This window comes from Pinus tabuliformis, chromosome 4_1, assembly GCF_031772625.1.
Source record: "Pinus tabuliformis cultivar Carrire ecotype Pingquan chromosome 4_1, CPIR1, whole genome shotgun sequence".
Classification (NCBI taxonomy): Eukaryota; Viridiplantae; Streptophyta; class Pinopsida; order Pinales; family Pinaceae; genus Pinus; species Pinus tabuliformis.
In genome coordinates, this window is record NC_142303.1 from 848657275 (window position 1) to 848680707 (window position 23433).

General features: G+C 37.6%; 1 protein-coding gene across 1 annotated transcript in view; it reads right to left on the reverse strand.

The window, feature by feature from the left end:
- The window catches only part of LOC149178880 (Endoplasmic reticulum vesicle transporter protein), a 215578-nt gene that overhangs the window by 139776 nt on the left and 52369 nt on the right, over nucleotides 1–23433 (reverse strand). Inside the window, exons 3-4 of the mRNA XM_089420468.1 lie at nucleotides 20724–20806; nucleotides 20422–20497 (exon numbers count right to left, since the gene is read on the reverse strand). Of these exons, the coding sequence (XP_089276594.1) occupies nucleotides 20422–20497; nucleotides 20724–20806 (159 nt within the window). The remainder of the gene's footprint in view (nucleotides 1–20421; nucleotides 20498–20723; nucleotides 20807–23433) is intronic.

Sequence of the window (23433 nt, forward strand, 5' to 3'; positions counted from 1 at the left end):
CAAAATGTTTTATTGATTTTTTGAGTATTTCTTTCATTTCCAGTAATAATTCTCGAGTAGTCATATGGTCATACAATGAATCATCTTGGAAATATGTTTCCATGATTTTCGGACTTAAACCTATGGTTGGACCATGCAGTGGTTAACGGCCAAAGGATTGAACTGCTCTGATACCACTGCAGCAACAAGATTTGTAGTTGTATATACTTAAAATTGTAAATATACAAATGTATTGTAAGTAATACTTTTTATTGATAATATGAAAGAACAAGAATGATGAATGTTACAATGAGGGCCCACTTATATACCTAGGCAGGTGCCTCTTCATGAATGGTCATGTCCTTAGAAATAGAAACATGCCTCTTCATTAACTAATCATTAATTAACTATAATTACGATTATTATTTATTCATTTATATTTATTTTATTTTTATCTATATTATATTTGTAACACCCGTCAAAACTTTCTCTCTCTCAATCTTCCTCTAGACTCTCCAACTCTCACTTTCTCAAGTTTGAATTCTCCTTTCACAAGCACAAGTATATCAAGTGAGGATGAGGCACAAATATAGAGGACGAGTAAGGAGGTCGAATTCATGAGGGAGTAACTCTTATGCCTTGAGGAGTTACATATGCCAAAATAGGAGTGTAACTTATGCCATAAAGGAGGGGAGTGTAACTTATACATTTAGGAGAGAAGTGTAACTTATGCATTAAAGAGGTGTGAGAGGAATCATTTTATGACGAGTCATTAAAGTGTGTAAGAGAGTGTAAGAGGTGTTAAGAGCATTAAAGAGAGAGAGGAATGAATCCATTAAGAGAGAGAGAGTAACATATGCGTTAATTGAGGGGAGTTACATATGACATGATTGAGTTTCATGATTGAGAGAATTGAATTTTTTTTAATAATAATATAATAATATCATAAAGAAGATAATAATAATAATAATAATAATATTGATGATTAAGTTAAAAATTAAACAATTGAGATTGATTAAGGACAAGTTAAGTGATTTTCCATCATATATATATATATATATATGATTACAAATTGATGGAAGGTGATTCACTATTTTTGGAAAGTCATGGTTGCAAAGATAGACATGGCTTTCTATTTTTAGAAAATCACTTTAAAAAGGTCAAAAATGAAATTTTATTCAAGGAAATTCATTCCATAGGCTACCAATTTTCAACACTCCCTCTCAGCTCGGGAGGAATTTCTTTCTGATACAAGGATCTATCTCTGCTTTGGAATAATGATGTTACAATCTAATGAAGAAGAATCATTATACGGAAGATACATCCATCACCCTATACACACTTGGGGGGATCCACTTGTCAACACATGACAAGGATCTCGCACATCCAAGGCTCATCATTGCTTGGGGGTATCCACTTGTCAACACATGACAAGGATCTCACACATCGAAGGCTCATCGCTACTTAGGGGATCCACTTGTCAACACATGAAAAGGATCTCGCACATCCAAGGCTTATCATCCATGACCACCCTCTCTAGGAAGGGTCATATATGTCAATCCAAGTTGCTCTCTGAAAACCATGAACTTTCCTTTCAGCAAAGGCTTGGTAAGGATGTTGGAAATCTGGTCATCAGTCACTATATGATGAAGTCTTATTGCTCCTCTTTGCACCATATTCCGAATATAGTGATATTTGATCTCAGTGTGTTTGGAATTGTCATGGAAAACGAGATTTTCAGCAATCTGAATCCCATTCTTATTATCACAGTAAATTATTGGAGTATCCAATACTTGCTCAAACAGCTCTCCAAAGAGCTTCCTTAGCCAAACTGTCTCAAAGCTAGCCATGCTAGTAGCAATGTATTCTACTTCAGTCGTGCTAAGGGCAACAGACTTTTGCTTTCTTCTCATCCAAGATATCATGACAAATCCTAAGTTCAAGCAACACCCTGATGTGTTTTTTCTGTTAATAGAGTTACTAGCCTAATCAGCATCATATTATCTAGCCTTACATCTTCGATTGTATATCTCAATCTAAGATTGATGGTCCCGTGCAGGTACCTCAACACATGCTTTGCGGCAACGCATATTGCATGAGCAGGTTTAGTCATGTATTTTCTCAGAGTACTAGTGTTCATTAAGAACATTCGTGCCCCAATCAATGAACGGTACTCAGAAGGATTAGCCAAATCATGTCCTGCAGCTTTACCACAAATATTCTTGAAATTCATTTCCATTGGAGTATTCATGGACTTACACTCAGTCATGCTAAAACTTTCTAATGGTTTGACAACATATTTTCCTTGAGAAAGGAAAATCTGACCAGATTTCTGCCATACCTCCAGGCCTAGAAAGTAGTACATCAAACCAAGATCTTTCATTTCGAATTCAGAAGTTAACTCCCTCTTCCACTGGAGAATAAGAGGTTCACTATCGATCAGAAATAAATCATTAACATACAATAACAAAATCAAAGGCATACCTTAGACTGTCTTAAAGTAAAGATTTGGATTTACATTGTTTCTGGTAAAACCAAGCTTCATTAAGAAGTTATCTATGCAAGCATACCAAGCTCTTGGAGCTTGCTTCAAACCATAGAGGGCTTTCTTCAGCCTACACACATGAGTTTTTGGATCATGTACTTTAAAGACTTGTGGTCGCTCCACAAATACTTCTTCTTTAAGGAAGCCATGCAGAAAAAACAGTCTTCACATCCATTTGGTGAAGAGACCATCCTTGGCTAGCAGCTAGAGCTACAATAGATCGAATGGTGGTGTAACGGGCAACAGGTGCAAAAATTTCACCATAGTCTATTCCCTCTTTCTGAGAGAAACCTCTAGCCACAAATCTAGCTTTATATTTTCCAATAATGCTATCAGCACCATGTTTAATTTTATACAATCATTTAGAAGATATAACAGACTTACCTTGGGGTCTTGGAACCACTTCCCATACATCATTATGAATGATGGATTCATATTCTTCAACCATTGCATCTTTCCACACTTGGGCCTTTACAGTTTCTTCAAAAGTGCATGGTTCAGCTTGAATAATGTTGCTCATGGCTACAACATATCCTTGGAACCGGCAAGGTTTCTTGCTTTCTCTGAAAGTTCCTCGAGGGGCAACATGTTTATCAGCATCTTTAAGAGTGTCACGAAGCCATAAAGGTCTCCTTTTAGAAAGAGTATCACATGGAGGAGGATCCAAAAGATCCATGGGCTCCATGGGTTCATTAGCAAGATCAGTTTTAGCTTCGGGATCTTCTTGTATTTCAAATACATCATCTGTTGGAAATACTGGGGGGGTTGAATAAGTGTTTCTTAGCAATTAGCACTTTATTAATCTTTTTTAGAGTGTTATTTAATCTTCAGTTATTATTATTGCTCTTCTTCAGATAATCATAAACAATAATCAACAGTATACAACACCATACAACAATGCAAAAAGATAAAGACAGTGGACACAATTAGGTGGAAAACCCCCTCAGGGTCAAAAACCACCGAACGCTTCTTAGTAATTGTTTTCTCCTCCTCTTTAAAAGAAAAGCAATTACATCAAGTTTTCAGCCACAACTGAATGAGGCTCCAACCCCCTAATTCACAAGCAACAACATGTAGGATGCCACTAAACCCTAATAACCTCTTGCAACCAAAAGGACGCCCCAACACCCTATAAGTTAGGCCACAATTTGACGAGCGCCCCAACAATCTGTTTACTAGTTGTTGTCGTAAAGGATACTTCATTGCCATGTAGTTTATCAGCCCCAACTGAAAGGATACCCCAACGCCCTGTGCAGGCTGTGACCTACCCTAGCACCACCCTACCACCCTGAAGTGTTCTCAGGCCACAACCTGAACGTGACTCCAATCCCCCTAAAGAGCCGATGGACCACATTTCACAATTTTCAGACTGGATCCCCCTGTGCCCTGAATCAATATATGAAGATAGTAAATAAGAGAATGTTGCTTTGCTCAAAATGATTATCATGTCAAGTCCTACAACTGCACTGTTGATCACACTATAAAATCATTTTCGGCCTACACAACCCTGCTCAATCTGACCATTGTATTGTCCAACTACTAATCACTGCATAATGTTATCCAACTAATCAATGTCCAAGCTATACCAAACAAGGCAACCTGCAATGGTCATTGTACCGCACTACTCATGTAAGGATAAGCATCATATGCTCATGACACAGTCAACATATTATATTGTCGCACTGTACCAAACTACTCATGCTGCTACAAATAATGTTGCAACCATCTAGCACTACTATCAAACAATGGCACAAACCAAGGTGCCTTAGGTCATCCCTATGACCTGCTACCAATGCTCTCAAGTTATATCCATGGAGAGCTACCAGCATATGTCTAAACACTGTTGCTCAACTAGCCAAACCTTGCTATCCATCCTTATGTCAATATGTTGTACAACTAGATGATATTGCCTTCAAAGACTTGCTACCATGTAAAGTCATGTCATTATGATAGTACACCCTCTAGGTCATTACTACAAATCCCTAGGTCATCACTAGTACAATTTCCTAGATTATCACTGTCATAGATCTATGTACCTCAATCTATGGGTCAAGTCAAAGTCAAGGTGTCAACTCACTGTCAATGTCATATCTAGGTGTCAAGTCAATAGTAATGCATCACTGTCATATAGTGTCATAGTCAAGTCAAGTCAAAGTCAAAAATCTCATCATAGAATGCTCACTATGTCAATCAATGTTTCACATCATAATCAAGATACTTGTCATATTAAGGTATCAAGTCAAATGTCAAGCATCTATATGTCAGGTCCATTAGTTATGTCTAGGCATTAAGTCAATTCACATTTCTCAGTTTTGTCAACAAGCATAGCTCAATACCTATACTACAAAAGTCATATAGTATAAAAATCAAGTCCTCTGCATAGCATAGTCCAAAGTTGTTGTTGCTTCATACCTTATCACATTCATGTTATCAAGAGTACTTTTAAGTCATGTTAAGGTGTCAATATACAGTCTTATCACTATCTGGTATAAATCATAGATGGCCAAAATAGCATAGGTCACTATGTCAAGTCAACTATTGTCACAACCAAAGGTCACTAATTGATATATCACAGTACCGATGTAGTCATGTATATCAGCTTGTTTCAATTTGTGAATAATGACCCAACAAGACTTCTGATGATGTAACCTAACTGACCACTGCAATATATGAACAGACCCTCAATGATGAACTTGCTTAAAGACTCTCTGATTACGAGACCATGCTGCAAGTAGACTATTTATGATTGTAAAAGGATATCTCTGTTCTATGCAACTCAGGAACCCTTTTTGGCTTATGGCATCCATGACAAGATAATGCTGTTGTAAATTACCAAGAAGCCATTTTAAAATCTTACTGTGATCTTGAATGAAAGTGGCACAATGAGATCCCCCTTTTTTTGCACAAGATGCCACTGTAGGGACCCTCAGAAAATTCCAATGCTTGATAGAACTTCTTCAGTGTGTAGGATGCATCTGTGACTCGTGAGTGATTTGCTTCCAATTCGTTAGATGCACCAGCTACTATGCTAAGTGAGTCTAGGTTGGAAAGCTTCTTGGATTGCTGCTTGAATGGCAATAATGTTAGCTTCAGGTTGGCTACTTCCTGTAAGTAAATACATGCATCTCCCTTACTACAGTAATGATGTTAAGTCTGGAAAGTATTAAATCAACAGATTAATTTGCAACAATGGACCCTAGTCAAGCTTGTGCCATTAGGCAAGAGTCACTGTCATTGCCATGTGTTAAAGCTGTCGATCACTACATACTGTGTAAGTGAGGTCAATAAGTCAAGTATCCACAGTCACATCTTAGGTTACCGTCAATGTAGTTACGCTATCACAAAATAGGACTTCCCTGACTTGGAGAAAGGTGGCTAAGAGTTGTAATGCAAAAAGGACAGGTCTCAAACCTAAATGGCCTTCGCTAGTCCTGAACCAAACCACTGTCAAAATAAGCCCACGGCCTAGCTCTAAGAGGCTGCAAACTAGCCCAAACCTGAAACAACCAAACATAAACACAGTGGTCTGTAATAGGATTTTAGTGAGGGCTGAAGTCCAGTTTTATGAGTACCAAGGTCTGCAATTACAAGCCATAAAAATGACTTATAAACCCTTGCTAATGTGTTGTTCTGTTCTGAATTGAGAGCCCTAGATGAGGGTCGAAGTGTGAGCTTTTGTGCCCTAGCCACAGGGTCAGCTTACAAAGGGATTTACAAAACATAAACACATCAAAGGAGGAGTGTACCTTGGAGGACCAAGTGAGTGAAGAATGCTGAAGATAAAATGTCGAATCCTCTGCCCTAGCCACTGAAAGATTTGAACTTTTCTTTTGCCTCAGTAGACCGAATAATTTCAGAGAGAGAGATAAGTGTTATATTGTTGAAAAATGGTGTTTTGGGAAGCATTAAGGTCTCTCTTTATAGTGTTTAGTTAGGCTAATTAGGGGCTTCTCATGATGTACATTGGAGAAGATTTTAGGAGCCTAATCATTTTAAAAATTATTAATTATTATATGACTTGTATTCGAAGGTGAGGGTTGCTGCCCTAATTTAGGATGTTATTTGGTTTAAATGAGTGTATATGGTCTTAAGGTTGTGAAGTCAATGATTGGTTTATTGCCTTTGGTTCTTGAAGTTATTCAACTTATACACAATGAGATTGCGGCGAGAATTATTGTCATATATTGACAACTGTAGGTGAATTAATGATAAGGTGTCATGTCACAACCCTTTGGGGTTTTAGCCTAGAAACTAGGGTCATCAACTTCAAACTCAATTATCTCTCAAACCAGGAGGAACTACGTGGTGTTTCACATACCACCGGAAACATCTTTCTAGGGAGAATCCAATGACATGGATCTCCGAAAAGAACTCGATGATTTTCCTCTTCAAAGATCCTCGACAAAATCAGGGTACATCCTTAGTCTAGGGAACCCAAACCGTAGGATTTGGGTTTTCAACCATCCAACAATGGAACTACCAACTTGATGTAATCCGACAATTACTAAGAAGCATTCATTGTTCATTTGACATCAATGACTAGTGTTGTTAGTCAAAGTCAAACCCCAAGGTTGACATCAATGACAACACCATCCAACCTCATCTTGACGATCAACATTAGCAGGAGAAAGAGAAGTGTCTCCTGCTTTTCCGAGAGTTGCATCATTATCAAATGTTACATCCCTGCTAAATTATATATTTCTTTGACCAATTACGTATATTCTGTAAGCTTTAGAATTCTCACAATAACCAACAAACGTACCATTCTTATCTAAAGCTTCCAACTTGTTACTTGTCTCTTTTGGGACATGTAAGTAGACAGGATAGCCAAAGATCCTCGGGTGCCCAACTTCGGGCTTCTTGCCAATGAAGAATTCTTCAGGAGTCTTGTTGTTTAGGGCACGGTGAGGAGATATATTTTGGACATACACAGTTGTGTTCGCAGCTTCTCCCCATAGAAACTTTGGCATTTGTTGATCATGCAACATAGCTTTGACCGCTTCCATGAAAGTTCTATTCTTTCTCTCGACCACACCATTTTGTTCTGGGTTATATGGTACAGTGGTCTCTTTTCTTATTCCAACTTCTTTGCAAAAGTCAATGAAATCATTGGAAGTGAACTCTCCTCCATTGTCATATCTGAAAATTTTGATCTGCTTTCCAGTTTGTTTTTCTACTAGAGCTTTGTAATCTTTGAACATGTTAAAAGCTTGACTTTTATTTTTCAGAAAATAAATCCATGTTTTGCAAGAAAAATCATCCACAAAGATAATATAATACAAGTAACCACCAAGAGAAGTTATAGGCATTGGTCCACATAAATCAGAATGTACAAGATGCAATACCTAATTGGTTCTACTTTTGCTTGAAGGGAATGGTCCCTTCACTTGCTTTCCACTTGCGCATCCTTGGCAAACGCCATCATGATCAGATCTGATTTCCAGCATTCTGAAAACCATCTTTCTCACATGAGGTAATGCTTTGTAGTGCAAGTGAGCAAACCTTCGGTGCCAAAGTTTCTCTTTGATGATTGATGTCATGGATTAGTGCATGAATAGGTCTTCCATTGATTTTGTATAGACCTTCACATCAAGATCCCAGGGTGAGGGCATCTCTCATGTTGGATATTGACGGCCAAGTGAGAACTTTACCATTTATGAAAGGAACTTCCATTCCTTTATCTTCTAAAGTTGATATGGACACAAGATTTTTCTTTAAACCGGGTAGATGTAAAACTTCTTAAAGAATCAAAGTTTTACCTTGATCCAGATGGAAAGAAATGGAACCAAATCCCTTTATGGGATATGTAGAGTTATCACCAAGAATGATCTTCAAATATGTCTCCCTCAACCAGATTAAAGAGTACTTTTTGTAACCAGTAAAGTGCCTTTAAGCACCACTATCAACCAACCATTTATCACAAGAATTTGCAAGAGATGAACTAGAAAGAGCAGAAACAAGAAAGTACTTTGATTGAGTCTCAGTTACATTATTATCATACCTTTGGTTCCTTGAGGAACGATAGTTTCCTCTGCGAGCAGAAGGAGCTTCTCTTCTTCTTCTGTAATCAGATTTGTTGGAACAATTGTTGAAGTTGGATTTTGATGCTCTTTTGTTTTCTAAACCATCATGACCATAGTGGCCATGCTTGCAATAGTTGTAGCGTTGAACTTTTGATAAGTCTCTAGATCATTGAGAGGAGTTGTTGGGAGCAGACTTTCTCGAATAGTGCATTCCTCTTCTTCCTTTCTTCTTCTTGCCTTGTACAACAAAAGCAGTAGGTTCTCCCTCCTCATGCTTGGGAATTCTCCCTCTGGAAATCATTTCGACTTCTTCTTGATTGCACTTCCCCAGGAGCTCATCAAATGTAGGAAACTTGTCATTATTATTGATGGACCGATGGTAGTAATAAAAGTTTCCCAAGAAGAAGGATGACCTCCAAGCATAATCAGTACCAGTTCTTTATCAGAAACAACTTCACTAGAAGTTGACAGTTGATCTTTGATTTTTGATATCCTCATGAAGTATGCTCGAATGGTTTCTCCTCTGTTCATCTTAACATCCTTGAGCTGATTTTTCAGAGCAATAATTTGACTCATGTTGTTCACTTGATACATTCCAATCAACTTGTCATACATTTCTTTGGCTTCCTTCAAATTTGAGAAATAAGTGATGAGGTAGTCTCCAAGAAAGTCAAAGATAATCTTTTTCGCCTTCATTTCTCCTTTCTTGTATCTGGCCTTGATAGTAGCATTCGAGTTTTCAGTTGGTTTTGCTACCTCTCCTTCAACTAGAACATCATGTTCCTAGAGTCTAATATCCAATCTAGACTTCCAAGGGAAGAAGGTTGAAGCATCAATCAACTTCTCTTCATTCTTAAAGTAGGAGGAAGACATCTTGATACGCTCAAAATTTCAGCAACAAATAGAAAGGGACAGCAAGAGATATTTCAATTATAGATGAGATATTTCAGTAGCAAAAGGTAAGAGAAATTTCAATAGAAAATGAGCAACAAGTAGAAGGAACAACAAGAGATATTTCAGCAGAGAGAGAGAGCTACAAATGGAGCGGACAACAAGATATGTTTCAACAAAATGAGAGTTGCAAATGAAGTGGACAACAAGCTATATTTCCGCAGAAAGAGAGTTGCAAATAGAGCAGACAGCAAGCTATATTTCAGCAGAAAGAGAGCTGCAAATGGAGCAAACAAGCTATATTTCGACAGAAAGAGAACTGCAAATGGAGCTTGTCTTCTTGAGCTTGTCTTCACCAAAGCTTTGATACCATGTTAAAATTTTGATGTTCTATGTTGTTACAATCACTTAAATCCAGAACATAAACCATACGAACCATATGCACAATTGAAAACAGCCAATAACTCAATGAGACACAGAGAAGTTAGGTCAATGACCAGGGAAAAACCCACAACCAAATTCTTTTTCTATTAGAAATCAATTTTTCAACAGAGATACAAAGTACAATGAGAGAATGAAGAAGTTCACCCAAATCTGAAGAAGATCTCTGATAGCAGTAGCTAATGCAAACACTAGATCACTTTGGCTCTCCAAGATCTAGTCTTGCTCTTCAAGACTCTCTCTCTCTCTCTCTCTCTCAAGTTTGAATTCTCCTTTCACAAGCACAAGTATATCAAGTGAGGATGAGAGGCACAAATATATAGGAAGAGCAAGGAGGTCGAATTCATGAAGGAGTAATTGTTATGTCTTGAGGAGTTACATATGCCAAAATAGAAGTGTAACTTATGCCAATGAAGGAGAGGAGTGTAACTTATGCATTAAAAAGGTGTAAGAGGATTCTTTTTATGACAAGACATTAAAGTGTGTAAGAGAGTGTAAGAGGTGCGTAAGAACATTAAAGAGAGAGAGGAATGAATCCATTACGAAAGAGAGTAACATATGCACTAATTGAGGGGAGTTACATATGACATGGTTGAGTCTCATGATTGAGAGACTAGAATTTCTTTTTAATAATAATATAATAATATCATAAAGAGGATAATAGTAATAATAATAATAATATTGATGATTAAGTTAAAAATCAACAATTGAGATTTATTAAGGACAAGTTAAGTGATTTTTCATCATATATATATATATATATATGATTACAAATTGATGGAAGGTGATTTACTATTTTTGGAAAGCCATGGTTGCAAAGATAGACATGACTTTCTATTTTTAGAAAATCACTTTAGAAAGGTCAGAAATAAAATTTTATTCAAGGAAATTCATCCCATAGCTGCCAATTTTCAACACGAGATCCTGATCAATGAAGCAAATCAATGATAGATCTAGGGCTTGATCGACTAGATCAGATCCATGGTATGTTGTATATGTATTTTCTTCAGTTGGGCCATTATCCCAAGACGAGAGCCCAACTAGGTTTTGATTAAGATTTGTTGCAATTGTGTTTCCGCTTGATATTTTGTTAATAACCTTGTTGTGATCTTATTCAGTAGATCTATGATAATTTGCTAGGAATTAATTGTCAGGTGTTAGGTTCAAAACTTAGCACAAATTTATTTGGTTAAGAGATCAAAAGAATAAAGGTCCTGTGTTGGATTCTTAGATAATGTTGGCCTTGTGACAAGCCAATGGAGGACAGGGGCTAAATAACCCTTTTCTCTTCTCCAAGGCACTCGCTGCAGGAAACATGTGGATATTAATACACGGATTAGGTTTGTGAGTACAAGTAATAAGACCAAAGTATATTGCTCGTAATTACCTCTACATTCCATCTGGTTGGCAACTAGTTGATTTGGCAAATTGGAAAAAGAGATAAACTTCAAACTTGCCTTGATGCCTAGGTAGGAAGCAAAGGTTAGGATGATTTCTTTATTCTTGATGACTGCTTGTGATGTCTTTTTACTTTTTCTTACTTATTAGCCTCTTCTCTTATTATTATGTTTGTTCTTATCATCAAACAGCTACCAAACCAAGAAGAACAACAGTGCACAAGAACACAAGATATAGGCTACAAGCCAAGGCCAAAACCTCTCCACTTGGGAGGAAAACCCGTAAATCTCCTCTTCTTATAGATTCTCCAATTGACAATTTCCATGACCTCTAGACCAAGACCAATACCCTTCCAAGACCAAGACCGACCTTCTTAATGATGTGCTTCCTTTGTCCAAGTCAAACCCAGTCAAATCTCTTCCAGTAGCACAACTTCAACCCCTAGCTTCAAATTTTCAGCCTCTACTGAAATTTTCGACCACTGCAAATGCCACTGCATCCACACGTGTGAGCGAAAATTAGCCTTCCAAGGCCTCCCAACAGCTTCGCTTGACTTGCTTCCTTGTCTAGGGCTAGAGAGTGACCTAGTAGGCTCCTCTTCCAGCAACTTCAATCTTCTTCTAGCAACTTGAGAATTTCGACCTTGAAGCAGCAAACCCTAGCTCTTCTTCTTCGCACGTGTGAGAGAGAATTAGCCCAAAAACTTCTTCCTTCATCCTTCTCCTTCTTCGCTAGCCTTCTTGCTCTTCTTCTTCGCTTAGATGATGAGAAGTGAATGTGTGTCCAAGGGAGGTCGAGTTCCTTCCTTTATATAGGCTTCTAAGGTGGACGAGGCTCCTCAAAATAGGTCAACTTCTTAGTTGGCAGGCCGACTTGGTCTTGGAGGGTATTCTGACACTTTTAAATACAAAAATAATTCTTTTTACAAGTTACAATGTGCCCGATGGGATCTTCAACATATGAAAATGACTCTTTTGACTTCTTGACCTCTGACCTCTAAAATAAAAGACCTTGATCATGAAACCCGTGCTTCAAAATAACAATAATAATTTTTCTTTTATTTTACAATATACAAGAATCAAAAGTACATTGCATATTTATGAAGACCAAACCTAGTTACACATTTTTCAACAGTTCGAACTTAGCTAACCAAGTCAATCACAACTACAAGTTCCAAATTTGTAATTGTCTAATTATAATTTTTCCAATTATAGCACGATCGAATAGCATAAAGCGTGGACGAAGGCACAAAATTCAATCAATTGTTTTGTGTTCAAGGTTGTGAGACAAGACAATAGCTCATGAGATTGTGAGAGAGTGCACAAGAATTGTGTGAGTTCTTATTTGTGGTGACTCGGTGAGTATTATTGAGTACCAAGTGTGCAAAGATTGAGGTATTTGCACTATAAAATAGGACGTTGTGCGCATGAATTTAGGAGCCAAGAAGAGAAGCTAGTGCACAAGGAATTCAAGCATGTTTGTGCGCAAGAGATAGGCGTTGTGATCAAGTAAGGTTAAGGGCAGGTCTAGGCTAGGTTAGCAGGACAACAACTATGTTCTCAATAGACAGTTTGCCTTGCATTTGATCTATATACTCTATCCATAAAATACCACAACAAGGAGAGGGTTTTCCCAGGTGGGTTCCCTAGAAAATTATTGTGTCTCTTGGTGAAAAGAAAAGTAGTTTCAGTTTGTTAATTCAAGCAGCAAGCAGAATTTCAACGAAATTCAACATGGTATCAGAGTGTAGGTCTCCATAAGGAATAGCTCACTAAGAAGGGACAAAGAGGCATTTGTGCAGAGATTTAAGTTTGTGGTTGTAGGTGGAGGGCCGAAGCCCTAGTCTGTTGGAAAAGGCCTGAATAGCCTCAAGTGTTTGTGCAAGGATAAATGGACGATAAGGCTTTGTTCTAGGTATTTTTGGGAGAAGGTTGGGTAGGTATTTTTGGGAGAAGGTTGGGACTAGAAAGAGGCTAGTACAGGCCTCGGATCGTCTGCCAGGAGAGGCCGCAATAATTTTGGGTTTGCACAAAGAAGTCTAGAGAGGTCGAGACCTAAAAGGAGGCCTTTTGTGACCTCAGATTTTGAACAAGACTAGTGTATCACTTCAGAACAGTGCAGAGGTCTAAAAAAAGGTGATTTGTGGAGTTAAATCATTGCTTAGAAGGTTGCTTGTGTGTGCCCTAGTACTGTCAACAAGGAGCAAACTTGTGACAGTCAAGAGGGCAGTTTTTTTTAGAGCATAGTTGATCAAATTTGTGAAGGACAAAGATCAGTTTGTGAAGGAGAGCTCTTTGAATAAGCATAATGGCGTTCCAAGGGTTAATATTAGACCACTGTTTAGAGGGAGCCTCTAACTTCGTCTCATGGAAAGGAAGGATCATGATAGTTTTAGAATATAATGGGGTGGGAGAGTATGTCAAGAACATTATACCACCACCACAAGATCCCCAACAGTTGACCCAGCATACTAAGAATGATATCAAGGCAAGGGGGATTATTCTAGAAGGGGTCAAAGATCATATAGTTCCTCATATCCATGAGAAGAAGACAACTTTTGAGATGTTCAAAACTATTTTAGATCTATATCAGAGTACCAATGATACCAGGAAGCTTGCTCTTAAGGAGAAGCTAAGGAGTATTCGGATCAGCGTTGGACAGCCCATCGTCACATATTTGCCAATGCTCACTCAGGAGTCAGGGACGAGATGAGTTGGGTGGTGTGACTATACCAGAGCATGACCTTGTGAGTTTTACTCTTCTAGGACTTCACAAGTCTTGGCGTGGTTTCCAAGATGCAATAAGTGGCAAAAAAAAAAATTCCCTGTTGGGAAAGGCTATGGACTGACTGTGTTCAAGAAGAGATCCATAAAGGGACTAGAGATGGTAGATCAGCTATGACAGTCAACGAGGAGAACTTTGCCCTGGCAAGCAAAGGTAGTAAGGCCAAGCAAACGCAAAGTCAAGTCAAAAGGGCGAGAAGAAGAAGAAAGATCTAAGCAAAATCAAGTGCGTCCATTGCCATGAGTTTGGGCACTATGTAACTAAGTGTCCTAATCGGAAGGAGTAGCTGCATCAGTGGAGGTAGATGCATTTTTTACCCAGTTCGAGAAAGATTTCTCATTGATTGCTTGCATGGCAAGCTCAGCGAACAGCAGTGTATGGTATATTGATTCATGAGCATCCTTCCACGTGACTAGGAACAAGAAGAATTTCAGCCACCTAAAGGAGAAGGATATGCAGTTTTAGATTGGGCTAAGAGATGATGGCATGTATGTAGCTAGAGGAGTTGGCACTGTCAATTTTCAGAGGGAGTCAAGCAATCCCCTTCATCTGAAAGATTTCCTCTATGTTCTAGGATTAAAGCAGAATCTTGTTTCGATAGCTACCCTTGAGGACAAGGGTTATGATGTCATCTTCAGCTGAGGTAAGGTTTACCCCCAACACTTAGTTGTTGTATGTAAAACACACATAGGTGTGAGGATGAAGAATCTCTACAAGCTTCAAGTAGAGACGGACACAGTCTTGAGTGGCAAGGCAGGAAGTGCACAGAATAAAGAAGTGATGGTTGAGTGAGAGCGGGATAGAGCTCTCAAGATGAAGCCTCAGCCAGTATCTCAATTTGAGTCTAAGCTAGTTGGCAGTTAGGCTGACCAGCAAGATGATGAGGAGCAAACCCAAAGGTGTGGGAATGTAGCCACTCAGTCAGTGACCCCTAGTATAAGGAGAGTTTAAGCCAAGTGGCAAAAGATTTGTTTAAGGGAGATCAGGAGAGAGAGTTGGATCTTCTACCAGAGTTGGTACATGGCACTTATGACTGAAGTGATGGACTCGCAGAGCATGGTTGGAATGAACAGGTCTTCAAATCAAATTTTGCAAAAGAAAGCAGGGAAGTCCTCTAGTTCAGAGGGAGCAGTTGTAGCAACAGAGAATGTGGTAGTGTTGGAGACCGATCCAGGTGAACAAGGTTCTTCTAGAAGTACCTTCCTCGCTAAGTGGGAGTGTTGAAAATAGTAGCGAGAGAAGGTCCTTCTTGACTTGTGTCCTAGTGAAGAAAGACCACGAAGAGACTTCCTTTTGTCAAGAACGAGTTCGTGGAGATGAACGAGTTAGCAAATTCATGCATGGAGTTAGAGGGTCAGTTAACTAGGTCTCCAAGTGGCAATTCAAATTTAGGATAAGACAAGTTGAGAGCTTCAGTTTAGAGTGAGGCAAGGACGAGTTATAAACTCCAAGTCATGATTAGAAAGAGTTTAGCTTGAACTCAACTAATCAAGTCAATCACAACTGTAGAATTTGTAACTTGTCTAATTATAATTTTTCTAATTATAACATGATTGAATAGAATAAAGGTAGGATGAAGGTACAGAATTCAATCAATTGTTTTGTGTTCAAGGTTGTGAGACAAGACAATTGTTCACGAGATTGTGAGAGAGTGCACAAGAATTGTGTATGAGTTCTTTCTTGTGGTGTGTGCATTATTGAGTACCAATTGTGCATAGATTGAGGGATTTGCACGGCAAAATAGGAGGCCCTGTGCGCATGAATTTAGGATCCAAGAAGAGAGGCTAGTGCACAAGGATTTTGGGCCTGTTTGTGCACAAAGGATAGGAGTTGTGACCAAGTAAGGTTCAGGGCAGGTCTAGGCTAGGTTAGCAAGAGAACAATTTTGTTATCAATAGACAATTTGCCTTGTATTTGAGTTGTGTACTCTATCAATAAAATACAACAGCAAGGAGAGGGTTTTCCCAGTTGGGTTCCCTAGAAAATTATTGTGTCTCTTGTGCGATTGTGTTCTTTATCTTTGTGTTTTATTATGCTGCTTATCTATTGTGGAGAAATTTTGTGTCTTGGTGATAAAAAAAGTAGTTTCAGTTTGTTCATTCAAGCAGCAAGCATAATTTAAAGGAAAATCAATAGAAATTGCTCTCGAGAATTTCACCTTACAACCTTTGTATGATGATGTACATCGTATTCTCACAGAATTCTCACATATATCTTTGTCTCAAATATGCATAGACAGGAACAGCTTAGCAAATGAACTCTCAAAAGCTGAACTAGGACTACATCGAGGAACATATATTATATCTATAATTCAAAATGAGCATTCAACTGAACATACACATGATCCTTGGAACTAATATTCTAAACTCCTTTAGTTTCTTTGTAAGATAGTGGACATTTTTATTACTACAATTTTGTTGAATGTTGTAATTTCATGTTTTTCTTTTGATGAGAAGATATAGATTTAACTTCATTGACATAGTTTACAGTTATGTTTAGGGAGGCAAGTATTTAGAAATGCCATGGCAGGGGCTTACACGCACTGCTAAATGCCTATGGCATCTAACTATGTACTTTTAGTTTATATTAATAAAAATACAGATTTTTTTCCTTCGAAAAAAAAGGTAGGATAGGTCTAGGGCATGTTCCAATACGTGTTTGGCAAGTGTCCTATTTCAAGACATGTGTCTAACTCATGTCCTAGCATGTCACATGTCCAACATCTAACATATAGACACAACACCCCTAGGGGCTATTGAAAAATGTAACTAGTGTCCGTCTTCATAATTGTATTTGAGTCATGATGTAATGTATCTGTCAAAAGAAAGAAAAAGAAAATTTTATTGTAAGAGAAATTGACTTATTAAAGCATGGGTTTCATGCTTGGGTCAATGATTTTTAGGTCAAAGCCTCCATTGCAGGCTTCTAGGGTTTATGTCATAAGTCCTTGTCCTTGTCAATATATAAAAGACCCTTCTTGGGCTTTATATATCAAAGAAGAAATTTATTTTGATGTAAATTAGGTCTTTTAGGCCTCCTCCACCAGTCAACCTCAACCTGAACAAGTCAGCCTAATTAAGAGGCAGAATCAACTATATAAAGGCAGCAACTTGACCTCATTTAGAGCACCTACACAACAAGTTCGATCTGCAATTGTTGGAGAGGAAAGAAGGGTGCGAAATTCAAGGAAGAGGAAGAAAACCCTAGCAAAAGAGAAGGAAGTCTTTGTCAAGCAAAAGGAAGTCAATTTTCTCTCTACTCTTACACATGCGAAATTTTGAAGCCGTTGGGGAGGCCGAAATTTCAGATCTGCAATATGGTCGAAATTCTAAAAGCTGGGGGTCAAAATCTTAGATTGTTGTTGGGCTGGAGTTGTTGGACAAGAAGAGACTACTGAAGTTTGTTGAATCATCTTGGAAGGTTGACTTGGTGGAGGAGGAAGGTCTTTTGGGTCTAAGGTCTTGGTCTATCTCAATTTGATTTACTAGTGGAAGAGTTTGACTGGGTTTTCCCCTATAGAGGGGTTTTAGCCCTGGCTGAGTGCCTACATCTGGTGTTGTTGATCTTCATGTTTTGATTTGATGATTGCTTGATGAAAATAAGATAAAGAAAGTTAATAAGACTACAAGAATATCACAAGATAATTATCAACATAAGAGAATCCTTCTGCCTTTCCCAAGCCACTCCAGAGTCCAAACCCAAACTGCTCCTGCACCAATCAATCCCACTTTTGGCACCTATCTGCTCAAAAGAAACAAAAAGCAAAAATAAGAAAGATAAGTAGTGACCCCCCTCCCAAACCCTAATCCAATCTTATATAATGATGTCCCCACTCTATTTGCCTCATAGTATTTGAATCATAATTTGTGAGCATTTGGAGATTGTGGAGCTGCAATGAAGAGAGTTGATTCAAAGCGAGCTTCGAGATGATTTGGCAATACAACCCTCGACTTAGGCACATCCAATTGTGGAACAAATCACTTGATACATATCTCATTGTCTTAGACAATATTGATCCCTCCTCAAAATCGATTGTGTTCAGGTGTCCCAACAACATTTATGACTCGAGATGGATGGAATTGGAACTACATGCAGCACTAGAGCTTCCAAGCACTAGCGAATCAGCAATGACCCTAGATGATAGAGGTCAAAGGATGAGGCAGAAGATTATGAGAAGGATTTTGATGATTTTGATGAATATTGTTATATTGTAGTGACTTTAATTTTGTTGTAACTTGCAGCTCGATATTTATTATTTTTTGGTCTCTAGAGGCCATTTATAGCCTCAATGTTTATGTATTTTGGTTCAGATATATATCACATCTCGAGGCCATTCAGAGCCTTAGTGTTTATGTACTTCGGTTCAGATATGAATTGCACTAGGTTCCAATTTGTTATATTCAATGATGTGAAATTTTGTTGTAGCTTGTAGTATGATGCTTTTGGAATCTAGGGGCCATTCAAACCCTCAAAGTTTGTTTTTGGTTCAGATATGTATCAAACTCAAGGCCATTTAAAGTTTCAACATTTATGTATTTTGGTTCAGATATGTATTGCACTCAGTGTCATTTTGCTATATTTTGCTATATTCAGTGTTCACACCCTTACACTAATACATGAGCAAACTTTGCATATTTGATGTCAATTTTTTTGGAAACTTTGTTTTTACATATAGATATAGATATAGTTCTGAGGGATGGTTTAGTTGGTCTAGTCCCCATCGTTAAAGATCCTCTGCTCTTGATAGGTCATGGGTTCAATTCTCTTGACACTCTTAGAGTCAAACTCTACGGTTGAGCTAATAGGAAGTGATCCTTTCAGGTAGATCTGCTTGGTACAAATATTCCATGGACGTAGCAGTCACCAATCTCCAAGCACTGTGAACCACATAGAAAAAAATATATATGTGTGTGTGCGTGTGTGTGTTGATGTTTTGGTTAGCATCAAGAGTATTTTCACGTGAGGGGCAAGTGGGCTAAGAGATGGGGCTTTGCACCCATAGACCCATGGTATTCTGATGAACCATGGTATTGCACCCTTTGGGAAAGTATAAATAGAAGGGTGAATCATTCATTCTTGTGGGTTGGCAAGAGAGCTAAGAGGTCTGAAAGGGCCTGTGGAGAGCCGAGAGGGCTGAGCAAGGCACAGACGTGCACGAGCACAACACATTTTGAGAGAGATTCTCTCAAGTAAGCAAGAGATCTGCATGAGTAATATTGCAGGTTTGCTATGAGCGAGATACTCAGTTGTGTTGGGTCTGCGGAAGGAGCACGGAGCAGCAAAGGAGATTCAAATCAGCCAGATTGAGGATGGATCTAGGGCTTGATCCACTAAATCAGATCCAGTGTGATTGTTGTATATGTAATTTCCTCGAAGACCATTATCCCTTGTGCAGGGGCCTAGAGTCTTGTTGAAAGACTAATAAGAATTGTGTTTTGGGCTGAACTTTTGTGTTTACTGTGCATGATTGAATTGCTGGTTTTATAAGTTCGGCTGTGCTAAATTTGTTTTTGGTTAGACACACCAGTGTGTTTCAGTTCATTAGCTGTCTAAAGTTCATAGGAAGCTGTTACCAGATCCGGTGTGTGTGTGTGTGCACTGAATCTAGTGCCTAAAAATCTAACAATATATATACATATATACTTTATGTATTTTTTAGTCAACCAATTCTTCGAAACGGTTCTAATCCCAATTCCTATCTGGTTCGAAATCCCTAGCCAGTTCAAGATTTTTGCCTTTCCAGTTCCAGTCTAGTTCTGGTTATAATAACTTTAGTCCAAAGCTGCATAGGAAGAGTGAGCAAGTGACTATGCAACACAACTTTTAGCTCAAAATGAATAACATCCTTATACCCCCTGTCAACAGTTAGACACACGGCAAGAACAAAAACAGCCAGATAAATATTTGGTATGACTCTAAAGAAATCAAATTTCCTATATGAAAACTCCTGTAACAGAAACAACGGAAGAGAGAACAACAATAACAATGTATCTAGTGAACTTTAGTGCAAAGCACCACAGGAAGAGTAAGCATGTGACTATACAACACAAATTTAGCTCAAAATGAATAACAGTGTAACACCCTTATACTGCCCTGTCTACATTTAGACACGCAGCAAGAACAAAATAACAAAATGACTCTTTAGTATCACTGTAAACAAAGAAAATTCACTATGTGAAAAGTCCTATAACAAACGTCTGAAGAGAGAACAAAAATAACAATGTATCTGTTGAACTTTCTATAGACTGATGGACTCATTTATCTGTGGATGATAGAAGAAAGGCAAACATCACTATATCTATCCACCCTAAGAAGGGTTAATGGACATTTGATAAAAAGAAAGAAATATAAATAACTCACTTGGACAAGGTATGGAAGGGAAAGTCATATTAATATGTATAGGAAGATTCTCTCCACGCTTCACATCTACAGACATCTGCACATAAAGAACAATATATTCAATTATATACTATTTTTTCTGTTTATATATAAATCCTGGCATTGGAAGCATCTACATAATAAGAAAATAAGTTGCAACATGGACACTAATAGTTGAAACATTTTACCATGCAAAGACCTATATCTGAACCTCTAAAGTATAAAATTAACATAGCATATAAAAATTAACAGATGAATTGGAACACAATGATAGAAAATAAAACCTCATGTACAGTTTTCGTTGTGAGATAAAACTTCAATTCATGTATAAACAGTGTCGCCATTATGATGAGCCCGATAACAGAAACTGCAAAACCCACAAAAAGGAAATAAGTATAAGATTCAATCTCATCAGAAAGGTTGAGAAGTGACAAAATGGCTACAGCAAATAGCCTCTTTAACATAATCCTTCTTCTTCTGATGAAACTGGGATGCAGCAAAACTAACAGGATGAAAACTACAGTATACCAGAACTTCAAAGAAAGAAAAAAGAATTGCACTCAAGATTATCACCATATGCCATTTGGAATGAGTTTATAGCACATCATCATGGCTATTCATCAGCCAAACTGATGTAAATTGCAGTGAGACTAAGGCATCAACATTTTAAGATTAAAAGAAAGATGAGGAAGGGTTACATTCTTAAGCATAAAAATTAACCTAGCAGTAAACAGTGTAGTGATTTTATTTGAACATGACACAAACAACTAAGCATTACCATTGGCAAATATTTAATTAAATAATGACAAGCATTAGTTTTCTTTTTCAGTGCAGAGTCGATTACAATACCAGACAAACAGCTAAGAAAAGACTATAAAGGGTACTACCTGCTTCTATGACACTTTCCAATAAGACTTGTTATAAATGCCTGCTCAAGGAAAGTTCGTGTAATATGCCCAAGGAGAACAACAGGGTTCCAATCACAAGTTATGCTCAATGAATTAACAAGTATGCTGAACGCCAGAAATGATAGGGATATATAAATAATTGTAAATGTGCCACTCTAGTCTAAGGTAACAACCTTTCAGTTATTAATTGTCAATAAACAGTTAGTAGTATTATCATATGTAAAGTTATACAGCAAATCTCCCCTGCTTGAGTTGTTTCAATCTCAGATCAGGCTTTGAACGAGTTATCCTCGAACAAGCAGAACGTCATATACCTGATTCGAGTGAACAAGAGCCATCTAGAAATTACTTGAAAACTCCTTAAATAAAATTATTGAATACCTCCTATGATCGATGAGTGATCATACAAACAACACAAATTTAATGGCTAGATTGCTAAAATGTACTTTGATAAGCATGGAATTTTCTATTTGAACCATATAAATTAAGTAGTCAGAGAATACTGAGGATTTGGAAGTTGAGGATTTGGATTCCTGATTGAGGGAGTGCTGAGACTGATTCTAAGGTTCTAGATCCAAAGGTAACATGTTATTGACTCTCACAACTTCATTCTCAAGAACAGGGAATCATTATCATTTTGACAATATTTAAAACTTGATTTCTGTTCTAAGCACAAGGCCACACTGAATTGGGTAAACAGTTTTAATCAAGGTTGTATCATGCCTTTCTTGCACACTTTATTTTGTTGCAACTCACTTCATTAGATTCATGCTAGGGGAGAACAAAACACTGGTTCTTTTTCTTCATTTTTTGACTTTGTAGTTTCAATTTCACTCAAACAAATCAGATCATTGTATTCACCATTACTAAACCAACACTTTTTTATTTATTAAATCATTTGCATAGGAATAACTGTCATGATTTAGGAACTCCTAGCTATTGTCAAGTCAAAAAATATTCTATCTTTGGACTTTTGTAAGGTTGAAGAAGAGATCTATGTTTTTGGATAGAAAGCTGTTTGATCAAATCTCAGCAAGCATATTCTAACTACAAACTAAACTTCTAATGCTTTGTTAATTTACATATGATTCACAGTTTTGCATGATAAACAATTGCCTTAGAGGCTTGATCACAACTTTTTGTTTAACTGGACATGATTTAGCTCATTAAAGGGTCCACATATTATTGAATTCCTGACATTATTTAAGCTTCCTTATCTCTAACAGCTTCAATGTAAATTTCTTCATTCAGGAATAGTTTTACTTTGGGAAACCCTAACATTCCTAATGAAATCTTCATTAATAATGATCAAAACCTACTTGGGCTCAAGTCCTGGGATAACGGCCCAGCTGAGGAATTTATAAATGCAACATACCCTGGATTTGATCCAGTTGATCAAGTCCGACATCTATCCTTGATCTACTTGCCAGATCTGGATCTCTAATATTATATCCCTACACCTTCCTCAGACCCATCACACAAGTATCTCACTCCTCACTTGAGAAAATCTCTCTCTCAATGGCTTTTGTCATTGTATGGTGTGTCTTTCTCCTCTCCTTAGCCTTGCTTTTATAACTTTCAATTGAGCTAAATCCTTGACCCTTATCTCCAAAGTTATTGGCAGCCGATAATAGATCTCACCTCACTTGAGATCAACAATGGGGATTAAAACATAACCACTAACGTAAATACTTTTCTTAAGTTTCTTTAGCTCAATAGCCAACATAATTAATTATGAGTTTTAACTTTTTCCTACTTAGACTTAAGCTATAACATAATTACTTATGAGTTTTTCCTATGTTAGACTTAGGCTAAGTTACAATAGCAATTTACTCAATACTTGAGCAAGAATCCTAAGGAGACTTTGGATGACTTCTGCATACCGAAACACTTAGGCCTGAGCAGAAGTACCTACTTGAGCTACAAAGATCAACATGTGATACACAACCCAATAACTGGAAATTGGAAATTTGAACAAGGAACGCTGTTAAAATTTGAGTTAACATGTTCTCTGCTTTATTTAGTAACTTCATTATCAATTCTATTAGACCATAAACCATCAGTAACTAATGAAAGAACATTAAAT